At 36.4% G+C, this 17,083-nt stretch overlaps 1 protein-coding gene across 9 annotated transcripts in view; it reads right to left on the bottom strand.

Annotated features, from left to right (window-relative positions):
* LOC123529326 (membrane-associated guanylate kinase, WW and PDZ domain-containing protein 3-like) overlaps positions 1-17,083 on the bottom strand; it is a 284,542-nt gene that overhangs the window by 198,764 nt on the left and 68,695 nt on the right. For 8 of the 9 annotated variants that reach the window (XM_053521338.1, XM_053521345.1, XM_053521342.1 and 5 more), the window contains exon 6: positions 12,987-13,016. The exons of the other annotated variant lie outside the window; for it this stretch is intronic. In XM_053521338.1, the coding sequence (XP_053377313.1) occupies positions 12,987-13,016 (30 nt within the window). The remainder of the gene's footprint in view (positions 1-12,986; positions 13,017-17,083) is intronic. 9 annotated transcript variants of the gene reach the window in all.

Raw genomic sequence — 17,083 nt, 5'->3', positions numbered from 1 at the left:
AAACTTAACAAAAAACTGCTAAGTCAAAGGGGCATAATTTTGTAAAAATGCCAAGTAGAGTTATGGGACCTTCACAGTGCATGTTAGATCATGACAGTGAACAAGTGTGTGAAGTTTCAATCCATTCTAATTAGTGAATACTGAGATATCAGATTACATACAAAAATTTAACCAAAAACTGCTAAGTCGAAAAAGGGGCATAATTTTGAAAAAAAAAAGAGAGTAGAGTTATGGGACCTGCTTAGTGCATGTCAGATCATGACAGTGAACAAGTATGTGAAGTTTCAATCCATTCCCATTAGTAAGTACTGAGATACAGCTTACATACAAAACCTTAACCAAAATTTCTAAGTCGAAAAAGGGGCATAATTTTGTAAAAAGCAAAATAGAGTTATGGAACCTGTGCAATGTAGATCAGTTCATCACAGTGAATAAGTGTGTGAAGTTTCAATCCATTCCCACAAGTGGTTACTGAGTTACCAGCTTACATACAAAACCTTAACCAAAAATTTCTAAGTCGAAAAAGGGGCATAATTTTGTAAAAAAGCAAAATAGAGTTATGGAACCTGTGCAATGTAAGTCAGTTTGTCACAGTGAATAAGTGTGTGAAGTTTCAATCCATTCCCACAAGTGGTTACTGAGATACCAGCTTACATACAAAACCTTAACCAAAATCGGGACACGGACGCGGACGCAGACGCCGACGCCGACGCCGACGCCGACGCATGGGCGAGTGCAATAGCTCACTATTCTATGAATAGTCGAGCTAAAAAGTAAGTGGAAGCAGTTTGTCATGCAAGAGATGCACCAACAGCAAGAGTTGCACCTACCTCTGCAGTTGTGTGTGTGTTTGCTTTTAGCATCTTTTTCAACAATTTTCAGAATTGTCTATTTGTAACTGTGAGCACCATGCCCAACTTCATGGAACCTGTGCACTGCATGTCAGATCACGACAGTGAACAAGTGTGTGAAGTTTCAATCCATTACCATTAGTGGGTACTGAGATACCAGCTTACACACAAAAACTTAACCAAACACTGCTAAGTCAAAAAAGGAGCATAATTTTGAAAATATGCAAATTAGAGTTATGGAACGTATGCACTGCATGTCAGATCATCACAGTGAACAAGTGTGTGAAGTTTCAGTCTAATATGTTTGTCTCTGTTAAAACACTCTTATGCTAGAATGACGTCACATCAACATGCGGTGACATCAATATTTTTCTTGCGACCAAGAAAGAGCGCTACTATATTTTATCTACTTTTTTAGATTAAGGGCATATTAGAATCAAAATAATTTATACCAAAAGCATATTTTAACACTATTCATGCACTCGGGAGGTAATATGTCGTACAAATAATTTCACGAGGGCTGTGCCCTCGTGAAATTATTACGTCCGACGTATAACTGCTCACCATGCATAAATAAGTGTTAAAACACTCTTCTGCTATAAACTATTTCTTAATACATTCCAATTAGTGGGTACTCAGATACCAGCTTACAAATAAAAACTTAAACAAAAAAGTCGAAAAAGGGGCATAATTTTGTAAAAAAGCAAAATAGTTATGGAACCTGCGCAATGTAAGTCCGTTTACCACCGTGAATAAGTGTGTGAAGTTTCAATCTATTCCCAAAAGTGGACGCATTGTTGAGTGCAAAAGCTCTACATATTCTTTGAATAGTTGAGCTAAAAACTTCTAATTCCAGAATAAAGAAAACAAGTAGCAGAAGCAGCAAAATAAAAGAACAATCAAATTGGAGAGAGAAAGCATTTTAGCATGAACTCCATAAGAGATCTGATAACAAAGGGAAATATGCCTTTTCTTTCAACATTTCACAGAATCTTGATAAGATAAGACTGGAGTAATATATCAAGTTTAGACAAAGAAAATGCTGAACCTGGAGTGCTTTGTTCTTTAGCAGAATTAGCTACCTTTTCCTAAATACCAAGATTCATAAAACTGAATTACTGTTTACTAGTTCAGTCTAGAAATTGCTGAGACAGAACAAAAGCTATCATTACATTGATGTATACTTCCTGGACACAGGAAGTGCAACAGTATTTGCTAATACTACACCACAGAGCAAGACATAAACAAGAGGGCCAAGATGGCCCTATATTGCTCACCTGAGTGATATCTGTGTCATAGGGAGTTATATGACATACATATAAACAAGCGGACTGGGAATAGAAATGCCTTTGTACTGCATTTTTTACCATTTGCAGAGTGGGGGAAAATCCCAGCACTCATTAAATATTAAGGCAGTTGTGTAGAGTTAAAAATTATCTTCTACTTTCCACCTTTGGTGCCTTATGTGAATGTGTCACAGTTTGAATCTTAAAGTCATTTTCTGGGCTGTACAGCACAGTCACAATAAAAAGTAAAGCATTCAGTGCCAATGTCAAAAGATCTTTTTATGAATTGCAGTCATTGCTAATGTCAAAGACCTATCTAAATTGTCAAAGGTTCTTTGAATTTATCATATTATGCCTAAATATAGAGTGAATCGAGATAAGATCTTTTAATCATACACATTCTGTGAAAATATTATTTAGATTGGTGGAGAAATGAAGTTGCCTGAACATGGTTCATACACATTCTTTCAGACAAAATTCCCTGACATTTCCCTGACTTTTCCCTGACATGAAAGCATTTTTCCCTGACTTTTTGGTTCGGTACGATACAAACCAAGTCACCTAGTATGATTTTTGTTATCTTAAAATGTGCACATTTAGTGGTTCAATTTTAAATGAAAAATAGAATGTTGGCCTCCACCACCCCTACAGCCAACCCGTACCTCCTTTTTTGACAAACATTTACATTGTTTAATATTTTGTTTGTTTATTCCAAATCAACTGGATATGGAGCTGGTGATTATACAAAACACATTGGCAAGCAAAATGACATGAATTATCATGCATTAAAAAGTAATCAAATACACTGTTTCAAACAAACAAATGTTTTTATGTTATGACCAATAGACAATAAAGCAATTACTTTTGGAAACCTGAACATATTAGCCAAATCAAACTGTTTTTCTGAACATAGCTTTACTAAATTACATTAAAATGGAATTGTCATTCTGATTACCAATTAAAAAGAGTAACATCTATAGGATATATACCATGCAAAACACCTTGGTAGCAAAAGCATGTCTTTAAGGTATTGTAGATAATATTATGTTCAATTTTATATATCGCACATAAAATAAGCCCTGCATAATTAAGTGACAGTATTGCATACTATTATTTACTATATGTATATATAGTAATGGCTATGTGTAATGGACACTATACAGGAGAGAAGGGGATCGAATCATTAGATATAGCCATCACCAGATTTGCTCAGGAGGTAAGGGGTGCAAATCCCTTTCAGTTTCTTTTATATGGAATTTGAAAAATATGTAGAATATAGATATATGCATATAATTTAAAATTATGCTTTAATTGTTGTAAGTGTGATAGCTTTCATGAAAAAGGAAATATTTGAAGAAACTGCCTTAACCTTTACAAATTGTTGCCTAACCAGATCAGAAAATTCCCTGACATTTTCCTGACATTTTCCAAATTTCAAAATTTCCCTGACATTTTGTAAAATTCCCTGACAATTCCCTGACCTTGAAAAAAAATTTTTTTCCCTGACTTTTCCTGACGCGTATGAACCCTGCTGAATGTAAACATGGGAAAATATAGCAATTTCTGTAAAATCAAGGGTGGGTTAACTCTAGTCCTAATGGTCAGATTTCACTCATAATCAAATCTTATGCTCATACACATTCTGTATAAATATGATTTGGATTGCTGAAGGAATGAAGGTGTTATAGTGTAAACAAGGTAAAATATAGGATTTTTGCAAAATCAACTCTGGTCCTACTTGTCTGATTTTGTTCAAAATTAAACTCATCCAAGATCTTATGGCAATACATATTCTGTGTAAATACATTTTGGATTGGTGAAATCAAAGCACTGACAGCACAGAAAGATTGAAACCCGCTTTTGATGTGCAATAAACCACTCCGCTGTAATAGTTCAAGTCACTTCCAAGAAATAGTATAACATTCAAACCATTTGCATCCATATTACATTATATACTTCAAATTCTGCTCTGATTAAAACCATCAAGTGTTTTGAAACACACTGACGAGCCTATATCGGCTTAACAAAAATTTACTATAATGATACCAATGAGAAATACAGTGTCTGTTTCATTTAAAACACAAATATTCACAAGCAGAATATAGAAAACAGAAATATTAGATACTAGTATTCAAATTTAACAGTTAAAGGCACTGGCCTCCAGATCGTTCGACAACAAAAAAATGCTATATTTCTTAAGAATGCTTTGAAACATAATTACTACCAGACTATATGTTACAGAAACACATGAGAATTAAATGTTTTTACTAGTTTTTACAATGAAATCGAAAAGCGTTTACTCAGAGTAAACTGTCTCCATTATAGATATCTATATTTAACACGCGTTAAATACTAAAGCCTTTAGCTCTATTGGTAATGACAGCCGGAAAACTTCTTTATTGTCACGACTGCCCGGGTTCGATTCCCGACGCGGTCATCTTTTTTCTTGATTTGGCATTTTTAGAATAACCCATATTCATAATATGACAAAATTTTAGAAAGAAAGATATGAAAGTTATTTTTAGCTAAAATCTTGAGGTCATGTTACTTTACGCTAAAATCTATAGAATTTGCTATTTTTAAACTACAAGTGTGTCATAGTTTCTCTTGAGAAAGCTTGCGATCAGGGTTTTTCAAAGATGTATCATTTGATATGTTTTCTCTTATCATGTGCATTGAAATGATTGTTAAACTGGACCAGGAACTTTAACTCTGAAATTATGTAGAGAGATAAATAAGTGGTCGGTATTCTTGTAAATAATCAATAAAAGTAGTGCGGAAATAGAACGGCGGATTAATCTGCTTCAGTGAAAACTGTCATTATTGAATTCTTGCAGTATCCAGAATACGGTTATAATAGGTTTCAACCGCTTTGCGGTTTCAACCTAAAAATGAAGGTGCTAGAATGTAAACAACATAAAATATAGTTATTTTTGTAAATCAAGGGCAAGTAACTCTGGTCCTACCAGACCGATTTTGCTCATAATCAAACTCATCCAAGATCTATGATTAGGATTGGTGAAGAAATGAAGATGCTAGTGTGTAGAGGTGAAATATAGCAAATTTTATCAACCAAGGGCACATAACTCTGGACATACTGATCCGATCTAGCCCATAATCGAACTCATCCGAGGTCTTGTGATCAAAAACATTGCGACCAAGTTTGATTAAGATCGCTTCAAAATTGTGCATGCTAGAGTGTAAACAAACTAAATGTGAATGGACGGACCACTGACATTCATCGATCCTAATAGCTTACCATGAGCCTTTGGCTCAGGTGAGCTAAAAGCATTTAGAAGATAGTTATGCTTCTTAGCTTCAGTATTTACAATGTTATAAAAAAAAATTAAATGCATATGTGGGCATTTATTCAATGGCCCATACTTTTTTTTTTTAAATGTAATTTTGCATAATTAAATAGAGCCTTGAATTAAAACTAGAATGTGTCTGTAGGACACAGGGTGTGCCCCCCACTGGTACATTTGTCACAAATAAGGGGAAATAATTCAAATGTCTGCAGTCTTAATGGGGTATAGCCTCAAAAAAAAAATATGAGAAGGATTCATTGTTCTATACCAAATACTTCTTGAGCTATGAGCATCAGAAACAAAAAATCCACTATATTGGCTATTTCATGGGCCATAACTCTGTAATAAATGCTAAAATTCTCAAGAAGAATGCAAGGTGTGCAAGGTCACATTATGATAAAGACTCAAGCAAGGTTTCATGAATTTACATTAAATATTTTCTGAGCGAGGCACATAATTAGGTGAAAATGTGCATTTTTTTACTATATCAGGGGCCGTAACTCTAAAAATAGGGAGCGGACTCAGATGAAAAATAGTAGGTGCGCAAGTTCATATCATGATTAAGACTCATGCAAGGTTTCATCAATTTATATCAAATACTTTCTTTGCTAGGGGTGTCACAAGGTGAAAATGTGCATTTTTGACTATTTCAGGGGCCATAACTCTAGAGATAGGGCGCGGACCCATATCAAAAATAGTAGGTGCGCAAGTTCATATCATGATTAAGACTCATGCAAGGTTTCATGAATCTATATTAAATACTTTTTGAGCTAGGCGTGTCACAAGGTGAAAATGTGTATTTTTGACTATTTCAGGGGTCATTACTCTAAAAATAGGGGGCGAAGCCAGACGAAAAATAGGAGGAGCGCAAGTTCATATCATGATAAAGATTCATACAAGGTTTCATCAATTTATGTCAAATACTTTTTGAGCTACGCGTGTCACAAGGTGAAAATGTGCATTTTTGACTATTTCAGGGGCCATAACTCTAGAAATAGGGGGTGGACCCAGATGAAAAATAGAAGGTGCGCAAGTTCATATCATCATTAAGACTCATGCAAGGTTTCATGAATCTATATCAAATACTTTTTGAGCTAGGCATGTCACAAGGTGAAAATGTGCATTTTTGACTATTTCAGGGGCCATAACTCTGAAAATAGGGGGCGGAGCCAGACGAAAATAGGAGGTGCGCAAGTTCATATCATGATAAAGACTCATGCAAGGTTTCATCAATTTATATCAAACGCTTTTTGAGCTAGGCACATCACGAACTTCGGACAGACACAGACGCACGGACGGACGGATGGACAAAAACAAATCTATATGCCCCCACCACTCATGGGGGTGGGGAACAATAATACATATCGCATACGCAAGGTTTTTCTTTTATTTGGCCTAGTGTTGTCCCCATATGACCCATATTCAAACTCGACCTAGATTTCATCAAGGCAATCATTCTGTTCATGAAGATCAATTGAAAAATACAGCTTCTATCACATACACAAGGTTTTTCTTTGATATGACCTAGTGACCTACTTTTTTGACCCCAGATGACCCATATTCAAATTCCACCTAGATTTCATCAAGGCAATCATTCTGACCAAATTTCATAACGATCAATTGAAAAACACAGCCTCTACCGCATACATAAAGTTTTTCTTTGATTTGACCTAGTGACCTAGTTTTTGACCCCAGATGACCCATTTTCAAACTTGACCTAGAATTCATCAAGGCAATCATTGTGACCAAATTTCATGAAGAGCAATTGAAAAATACTGCCTCTATCTATCGCATACACAAGTTAAATGTTGACAGACGACAGACAGACAGACGACGGACGCCGGACACAAAAAGGGCATAACTTAAAACTGATAACTGGACATGAAAGTGTGAAACATTGGTGTCAGAGTTATAGACCTTATGTCATGATATTGGTCATAAATCAGATCGATTCAGTAATAACTAGATATAGTGAAAGCGCATCAAAATTTTTACCAAAGTTGGACACTGAACAGATGCTGACATGGACACCAGGTCAAGGATAGCTCTCCATATACTTTGTGTAGTCGAGCTAATAAATGGGATTCTATTTGCAAATAGGAGGGGGCACTTAATACTCCTGAACTAGGAATGGTTTATGCATGTCATAACAATATTCACAAGCTCAATTAATACAGGCCTGGGATTTGGTTAGGAATGGGAATCCTGAGAATCTACATTATAAAGCCTTAAAAGTACTATTTTCAACAGTTATATAGGGACATTCTGGCAATCAAAAGCCTGAAATCAGGACATATCCTGAAAATCACAGGCCTATCCATAGCAATATTTTTCTGTAAATTTTGGGCCAGATCCTTTGAAAACTGAAGGACAAAGCTTATATCAGTATTGGTCAATCAGCATTTTGCAAAATTTCAAATGTTTATCAATCCTATACCATGCAAAGTACATTAAAGTCCTGACGATATGCACAAGTTCACTTCATAATGATAAATTGTTAGTCTGGGTCAGTCTACAGTTAAAATTGTATGAGTCATTCGGACACGGCTTATATTAGTACTGTACAATACGCAGCATTCTGCAAAATTTCAAAGGGCTATAACTCTTACACCATGGCATGCATGGTACCTTCATGTTGAGATACACACAAGTTCCTGTCACAATAATATATTTCTGCAAGTTTAGGCCAGATCCTTTGAAAACTGTAGGAGTATCTGATAAAAGCTTACATTAGTATTGCACAATGTACAGCATTCTGTAAAAATTCAAGGCAGGGATAAGAGGTAAGATTCAAAATCCAACAGCGCGATCTTGATTATTTACTTCTTTCTTAAAGTTAATAAACGGTACATACTATGGTAATAAAATTAAGACTTTTGACCAGAAAGTACAAAAAACATAATTAAAAAATCGTAAATAATGAAAAAGCGGCAGCAATTTAAATACATGGAGTAAAACGATTTTTGGCAAACAGATTTCTGTTAGCGCGGCACAATAGGTTATGTGACCTCGTGGACGTAAATAGAAATGTGGTTTTAAAATAAAGCAGTATGATGTTGTTGCGGATTTTAATAAGTTTTAAATGGTTCTTCATACATATAATTTTTGACACAACACTTTGTTAGATATTCTTCTCAAACAATAAATTGTAAATTCCTTGAGGGCAAATAGGTCACAGAGGTAGGATATACACTATAATCGTTCACGGTTTGACACATTTACATGTCAGTTTATTCGGGATATTGCACATTCGCTTTTAAAAAATTAAAGAAAAAACTTTTTTTACTGATTTCTTCTCAACAATTTAAGGAATCGAGAAAGTACGATAAGACAATGATCTGTCACATGGCGCGAAAACATGACATAATGCCATGACAATCTCGGGCAACTATACCGCTTTGATCTCCACTTCAGATGCCATAATTATCGACACACTTCTTTCAGCTCTTTGTGGGGGTGTTAATTGATGATGAAAACAAGGCCAATTATTTAGTTTATCATCAGAGTAATTACCGATAATTGTAAATGATCTTTTTTTCACTTTCAACATGGGTCGGGTGGATGATGATTATTGTGTCCATATTTTGGGACACTTTCCAAAATAATTACCCGAAGGATAACAGAGTGCTACAGTCTTCCATTTCTATTTATTTTAGAAATAAGTCCTGTTTCTTTGAGTCATATGAAGTTGTGACGTCTACAACATCACAATTTATGTAATAGAATTGGAGGTCCACTAAAGTCTGAGCAGGTCTACTAGATTTTAGCAGTTGGTGGACCTGCTGACAACTGCTGAAAAAAGTTAAGGTTGAGGCCTGCATGGTACATTCATGTTCTGATAATATGTGCAAATTCAGTTCATAGTGATATATTTCTGTAGGTTTGGCCAAATCCCATGAAACCTGTAGGACAGATTTGGGGCAGACGGGCAGACATGACAAGGTGGCAGCTGTATATCCTTAGGACAACGGGCACATTGTTATACAATCTCGCCAGGCATACGTATGTTTTTGATAACAAATAAATTGACTATGACGACCTTCATCTTTTTCCCGAAGTAAAGAAAATGAAAGTAAACAGGCTAAACTTGAAAACCAGTTGCATTTGCATTGGTCTATAGTCAGGGGTCACGCGCAGGGGTCACCATGTCTAAATGTATGTGCGTGGACTTTTTCTCTTTGTTTTGCTAATGGGGAGTCAATTTTCAGTACTTTCTAATGATTTTAAAATACCTGGACTTAAGCATGTCATGTCAGCTTTTCATCTACCATAAAAAATTTTAAACTCTGAATAAACACAAAGCAAGGGTATAATTATGGAGATTTTTGGAACTTCGTCAAATCGTTCAAAAGGTCCTTTTTGATGTCTAAAAGTCAGTATATGCCTCAGATGTTAGATATTTCCATATTTGAAAGCTGCAGACCTAGACATTTCAGAAATAGATTCAAAATGAATTTCGTGTAATAAATGTTGATTCTACGGAAGCGTGAAAGGGCCATCAAACGCTAATAAGTTTTATTATGTGACAGGCGCAGAAAGGATATAACTATGCATCCTCACTACCCTCCCAAAAAAATCTTTCGGACAGCATAACGATTAGAAACGAAATGCTGATGTGTTCAAAACAGTCACATGGCATACAAAAATAATGATGGAACTGCCATTTCTATCTGTGATGTCACTGATGTAATGTCTTTATAATAGTTCTATCACTATTCTGAGAATACAACATAGTGCACATCTGTATGCAACTTTTCGACAAGAAGAGAGAGAAAATATTCTATCCCTTACCTCTCATCCCTGCTGTGCCTTTCACATACATGGCTGTAAACATCATCATGTCTCCTTATTTCACTAACTCATTCAGTTTAATAAAAAATTCAGTATTCAGAAAGTAGCTAATAGTCTCACAGATCAGGTAAGGAATAAAACTTTATCAGGTCAACAAAAACCCATTTCCTATCTACACTGAGGTATCACAATGTAGTTTTATGGCCTCTAATTGATCCCTAATTGACAATTTAGTCTATACATCTTGACTGTAGAGACTTATTCACTCCTGGGTGACATACAAGCTTCAAAGGTAATAAAAATGTAATATTACGTCATGACCATCTCTCATAAATGATATCCATTGAATGAGGGACTGAATTATGTTTTCCTCAATGATAGGTTAACTTGTTATTATTTACCTTTATTTGTTATTATTTACAGTAAAACCTGCTTAACCAGTCACCTCCAGTGACTGGGAAAGAAATTTTGTCCATGGGACAATGGCTCGTCATACACAATAAATTATGTGACATTTATAAATCTTATGTGACATTCAGAAATTTCTATGGGACAATTGCGACTTGTAAACTAAGAACTGGCATTGTAGTATGTACACATTTCATATTAAAGAAGCTCTCAGTAAAAAACAAATATAGTAACTAAAACTGTAACAGCTTGTCAATAAAGAAAATTATTGAAAACTGACAAAAAATGGAAGTCTAGAATAAAATACGATGTTAAAACATGTTTTTAAACACTGGAAGCACTTTGAATCTGCACACTGAATACATTCATTTGTGTAAGATTTGACTATTAAATAGTTTCATCCTTTTGCATTCAATACAATTTAGACATATGACACAGGGCTCATCAGCACTTAAACTTATGAGACATTTTTCATTTTTATGTGACTATGGCTCATGTCTCATGGGTTTCCCAGTCACTGCACCTCTAATTAGCAGCCAACCTGTCTTAAGCAGCCTGTGTCTCATTTCCCAAAATGGTCATTTATTCTATAAATTACCTGCATTCAGCAGCCACCTGCTGTAAACAGCCACTTTTTCCCACTCCCTTGGCTGGCTGCTTAAGACAGGTTTTACTGTATCTTTATTTGTTATTATTTACCTTTATATCAAAAAATGTGTTTCTTTTTTTAGTGAGGCATGCTCTTTAATCATGCAAACATTCACACAGACAACAAGAAGGGGGGAAATAACAAAAGCTTTATCAAAACCATTAAAGGCTTTCCTAGTAACTTTCTAAACTGTTAATGTCTGTGAGCAATAACAATAGATAATGTATTTTTATAAAATTCCAGACAGTACAACCAGGGGTTATTCATTATATAAGTAAATGGTTGAGCTTGCAAAGTAGAGAAGGGTCGGGGGATCCTCCCATTTAAAACTCTATTTGCTCAAGTAAATGCAGCCAGGGCTTAAGACCACTATAGCGAGGGGAAATCCCCACACCCACACCCAGCCCTAAATGAAACCCCTGCACAACTACAATTCACAAAACAAGAGGGTCATAGTGGCCCTCATCTAAAATTGATAATATGACCTTCATTTATATGTCTGACAAACTGAAACATGAATGGTAGGAATAAAAAACATAACACAGGTCAAGTGCCCCTATTTTGACAAATCTGAGAGGTCTTTACAAGGATACAGACTAAATTTAATGAAAATCCACCAGAAAATGTCATTTAAAGATATTTCTAATTTAAGCTTAAGTGTCTCCTGGAAAAGGCCAGTTTGAATATGATCCATCAAGTGGTTCATGAAAAAGAAGTTACTTAAAGAATTTTCTAATTTTAGCTCTAACATCCCTTAAAAGGTGCCAAGTGCTCCCACTTGAACAAACCTAGGAGAGGACCTTACTATGATGCTACAAACCAAATCTGATGAAGATCTATCAAGTGGATCATGAGAAGTTGTTTAAAGGCTCATCTATTTTTAACACTAGCAAGTTTTCCATTTGAACAAATTTGAGAGACGACCTTATCATGATCACAGGGGTTTGGCCTAGGTCTAGGCCCTACCCTATAAGAAAAACGCAAGGGAAATCATTTCACCTAGAGCAAAGTTCTGTGTCCCTTTGGTTTTTCGCTTGCTATATTTTTTCTAAATAAATATTTTCTAAAACTATATACGTCATTTGTTGTCTATTAAATTCCACGCACGATGGTACCAAACTTTCTCACATGCGTGCTAGCAAATGCGAGAAAACTGCATCCGAACTTTCAACAATGTTCCGAAATATTGTAGTCCTGTGATCATGATGTTACAAACCAGGTTTCCATCAAGCAGTTGATAAGAAAAAGTTGTTTAAAGGCTTTTCTGTGTGTAGCTCTAATGGCCTCAAAACAAGGGGTCAAGCACCCATTTTTGAACAAAGTTGGGAGAAGACCTTAAAACTATGCTCCAGCCATTTCTGATTAATTCTGTCCTATTCTTAGTGACTTTGTTACCCTCAACATTGTTAAGAAATTATCTTAGGTCTGATCAACAGCCCACATCACAGTAAATAAAATTTATTTTTTTATTTAGCTTTGTGTCCTCTTTTCTTTGTTTTATTGTTCAACCATTTCACACAACATAGAGGTGAGTTCAATTAAAGCTATAAGAAGTGAAATACCAGACAAGAAAAATGAGATTACATAGTTTATAAGTGTAATATAAGTATTCATTCTACATGTTAAATTCAGTACAGAAAATTTGTGAGCCATAATTTATTTGTGTACATGGGATTCTACAATAGTGACTCACCAGCAGAGTCCACCATCTCTCTATCATTGTCTAAAATTCATGTAAAAACAACATGTTAAGTTTAAAGTCAATATCTTTAATGGATATAAAGTTATGCTCCGGACACAGACAGACGCATGCACCATCACATTATACGTCCATTTTTTCCAAACAGCCGTACACAGAATACAATGATACACATATCCATTTTTACATGTTTATGATATAAACACTACACCCAGCTCCAAGTTCACATGTAGGAAGTCAGCCTGTAAAGTTAGTCCAAACTGTTTCCCTCCCACATGTAGCAAGTCAGCCTGTAAAGTTAATGCAAACTGTTTCCCTCCCACATGTAGGAATTCAGCCTGTTAAGTTAGTCCAAACTGTTTCCCTCCCACATGTAGCAAGTCAGCCTGTAAAGTTAGTCCAAACTGTTTCCCTCCCACATGTAGGAAGTCAGCCTGTAAAGTTAGTCCAAACTGTTTCCCTCCCACATGTAGCAAGTCAGCCTGTAAAGTTAGTCCAAACTGTTTCCCTCCCACATATAGGAATTCAGCCTGTTAAGTTAGTCCAAACTGTTTCCCTCCCACATGTAGCAAGTCAGCCTGTAAAGTTAGTCCAAACTGTTTCCCTCCCACATGTAGCAAGTCAGCCTGTAAAGTTAGTCCAAACTGTTTCCCTCCCACATGTAGGAAGTCAGCCTGTAAAGTTAGTCCAAACTGTTTCCCTCCCACATGTAGCAAGTCAGCCTGTAAAGTTAGTCCAAACTGTTTCCCTCCCACATGTAGGAAGTCAGCCTGTAAAGTTAGTCCAAACTGTTTCCCTCCCACATGTAGGAAGTCAGCCTGTTAAGTTAGTCCAAACTGTTTCCCTCCCACATGTAGCAAGTCAGCCTGTAAAGTTAGTCCAAACTGTTTCCCTCCCACATGTAGGAAGTCAGCCTGTTAAGTTAGTCCAAACTGTTTCCCTCCCACATGTAGGAAGTCAGCCTGTAAAGTTAGTCCAAACTGTTTCCCTCCCACATGTAGGAAGTCAGCCTGTAAAGTTAGTCCAAACTGTTTCCCTCCCACATGACCCAGGAAAACTTTTCCCTTCTGATTTTTTTTTTTTCGGATGTAGAAAGTCAATAATTCCAAGGAGAATAATTAATTTATGAACATGCATCTGGAGACTGGACTTCTCTTTAAATGGGTAATGTTTTAACTAGAGAAGTGAAGGGGAAAATGATTGTATTGCAGCATGAAGTTCTTTTATCATGTCTTTTTGTTTCTCTTGCCTGTGGTAATTTCTGTACATCAACCTAAAATTGTTATTATTTCAATTTCAGACTATTATAAAACACAACTTTTAATTCCGTACTGTTGTCTGATTTACATTTTTCACTTGAAAGTATACTTCCTTTAAATAAAATTGAACACAATTTGTACCAGAGTTACCAAGTCCTCCCACTTAGGGACATTTTTCACAAAACATATTGCATGTCAATATAACATTTTCTAAGTAATAGGGCAAAATACTAAAATTGTACATAAATCATATAATTCAAGAAGGTGTAACAGAGTTTGAAAATGTCTGGAAATCTGTAATTGGTGAATGCTTTCAAATGCTAATATCTGTATTTTAAAGATTTAATGTGATTTTATTTTTAAACTGGTAAGGAAAAATAAATACAAGAGATCACAGAGTGATCTTGGCGCCAACCATTGAGCCATTTATGAATGTTACAAATTTAAAGACTAGCTCAAGGTCAAAATCAAGGTCAAAGTTCATTTATCAAGGTCAAAGTTCATTTTGGTAAACAAAACTGTGCGGCTCATGCATGTGGTCCAAATTTGAAAGCTGTAGCTTAAGAAATGTGAAAGTAGGTCACTAGATCAATTTCAAGTTCAAAGTTCATTTTGGTATAAAAAAAACTATGCATGTGCTTCAAATTTGAAGGCTGTAGCTTGAGAAATGTGAAAGTAGGTACTAGGTGAAAATCAAGGTCAAACTAGAAAATACTTTTGTAAAAAAGTGCATGTCTCCCCAAATGCAAAGTCCTATAGGCAAGAAGTCAATAGGGGTCAGGAGCGAAAGTCAAAGAGACACTGATGGTTGGCTGCAATAGGGATCATCTACTTGGCATGTCCAGTAATCCCGCTAAATTTCAACACTCTTGGCCTAGCGGTTCTCAAGTCACTGTTCAGGCTCCTGTGACCTTGACCTTTGATCAAGTGACCTCAAAATAAATAGGGGTCATCTACTCTGCATGCCCAATCATCCTATTAAGTTTCAACATTGTAGGTCAAGTGGTTCTCAAGTTATTTCCAAAAAAATGATTTTACATGAACAGGCCACTGTGACCTTGACCTTTAATTGACTGACTCCAAAATCAATAGGGGTCATCTACTCTGCATGTTCAATCATCCTATGAAGGTTCAACATTTTTGGTTAATTGGTTCTCAAGTTATTGATCGGAACTGGTTATCAATGTTCAGGCCCCTGTGACCTAGACCTTTAACGGAGTGACCCCAAAAACAATAGGGGTCATTTACTCTGTATGAACAATCATCCTATGAAGTTTCAACATTCTGGGTCGAGGGTTCTCAAGTTATTAATTGGAAATGGTTTTCCATGTTCAGGCCCCTGTGGCCTTGACCTTTAACAGAGTGACCCCAAAATCGTTAGGGGTCATCTACTCTGCATGATCAATCATCCTATGAAGTTTCATAATTCTGGGTCAAGTGGTTCTCAAGTTACTGACCGGAAATGGTTTTCAATGTTCAGGCCCCTGTGACCTTGACCTTTAATGGAGTGACCCCAAAATCGATAGGGGTAATCTACTTTGCATGTACAATCATCCTATGAAGTTTCAACATTCTGGGTGAAGTGGTTCTCCAGTTATTGATCGGAAATGGTTTTCCATGTTCAGGCCCCTGTGACCTTGACCTTTGATGGAGTGACCCCAAAATCAATAGGGGTCATCTACTCTTCATGACCAATCATCCTATGATGTTTCAACATTCTGGGTCAAGTGGTTCTGTAGTTTTTGATCGGAAATGGTTTTCAATGTTCAGGCCCCTGTGACCTTGACCTTTGACGGAGTGACCCCAAAATCAATAGGGGTCATCTACTCTTCATGCCCAATCATCCTACGAAAATCAACATTCTGGGTCAAGTGGTTCTCTAGTTATTGATCGGAAATGGTTTTCAATGTTCAGGCCCCTGTGACCTTGACCTATGACAGAGTGACCCCAAAATCAATAGGGGTCATCTACTCTTCATGATCAATCATCCTATGAAGTTTCAACATTCTGGGTCAAGTGGTTCTCTAGTTATTGATCGGAAATGGTTTTCAATGTTCAGGCCACTGTGACCTTGAACTTTGACGGAGTGACCCCAAAATCAATAGGGGTCATCTACTCTTCATGACCAATCATCCTATGATGTTTCAACATTCTGGGTCAAGTGGTTCTGTAGTTTTTGATCGGAAATGGTTTTCAATTATCAGGCCCCTGTGACCTTGACCTTTGACGGAGTGACCCCAAAATCAATAGGGGTCATCTACTCTTCATGACCAATCATCCTATGAAGTTTCAACATTCTGGGTCAAGTGGTTCTCCAGTTATTGATCGGAAATGGTTTTCAATGTTCAGGCCCCTGTGACCTTGACCTTTGACGGAATGACCCCAAAATCAATAGGGGTCATCTACTCTTCATGACCAATCATCCTATGAAGTTTCAACATTCTGGGTGAAGTGGTTCTCCAGTTATTGATCGGAAATGGTTTTCAATGTTCAGGCCCCTGTGACCTTGACCTTTGACAGACTGACCCCAAAAACAATAGGGGTTGTCTACTCCAGCAGCCCTACAATCCTATAAAGTTTGAAGGTTCTAGGTCAAATGGTTCTCCAGTTATTGCTCTGAAATGAAGTGTGACGTACGTACGTACGGACGGACAGACGGACAGAAGGACGGACGGACGGACAGGGCAAAAACAATATGTCTCCTGGGGGAGACATAATTTCAATTCAGAACACAAAATTATGCATGTGGTCCAAATTTGAGCTTGAGAAAAGTAAAAGTAGGTCACTAGGCCAAAATCAAGGTCAAATTTCATTTCGGAACACAAAACTATG

Source organism: Mercenaria mercenaria, chromosome 13 (assembly GCF_021730395.1).
Source record: "Mercenaria mercenaria strain notata chromosome 13, MADL_Memer_1, whole genome shotgun sequence".
NCBI classification, from domain to species: Eukaryota; Metazoa; Mollusca; class Bivalvia; order Venerida; family Veneridae; genus Mercenaria; species Mercenaria mercenaria.
The sequence above is the reverse complement of the archived record's forward strand: the minus strand, read 5'-3'. Positions and strand labels throughout refer to the sequence as shown.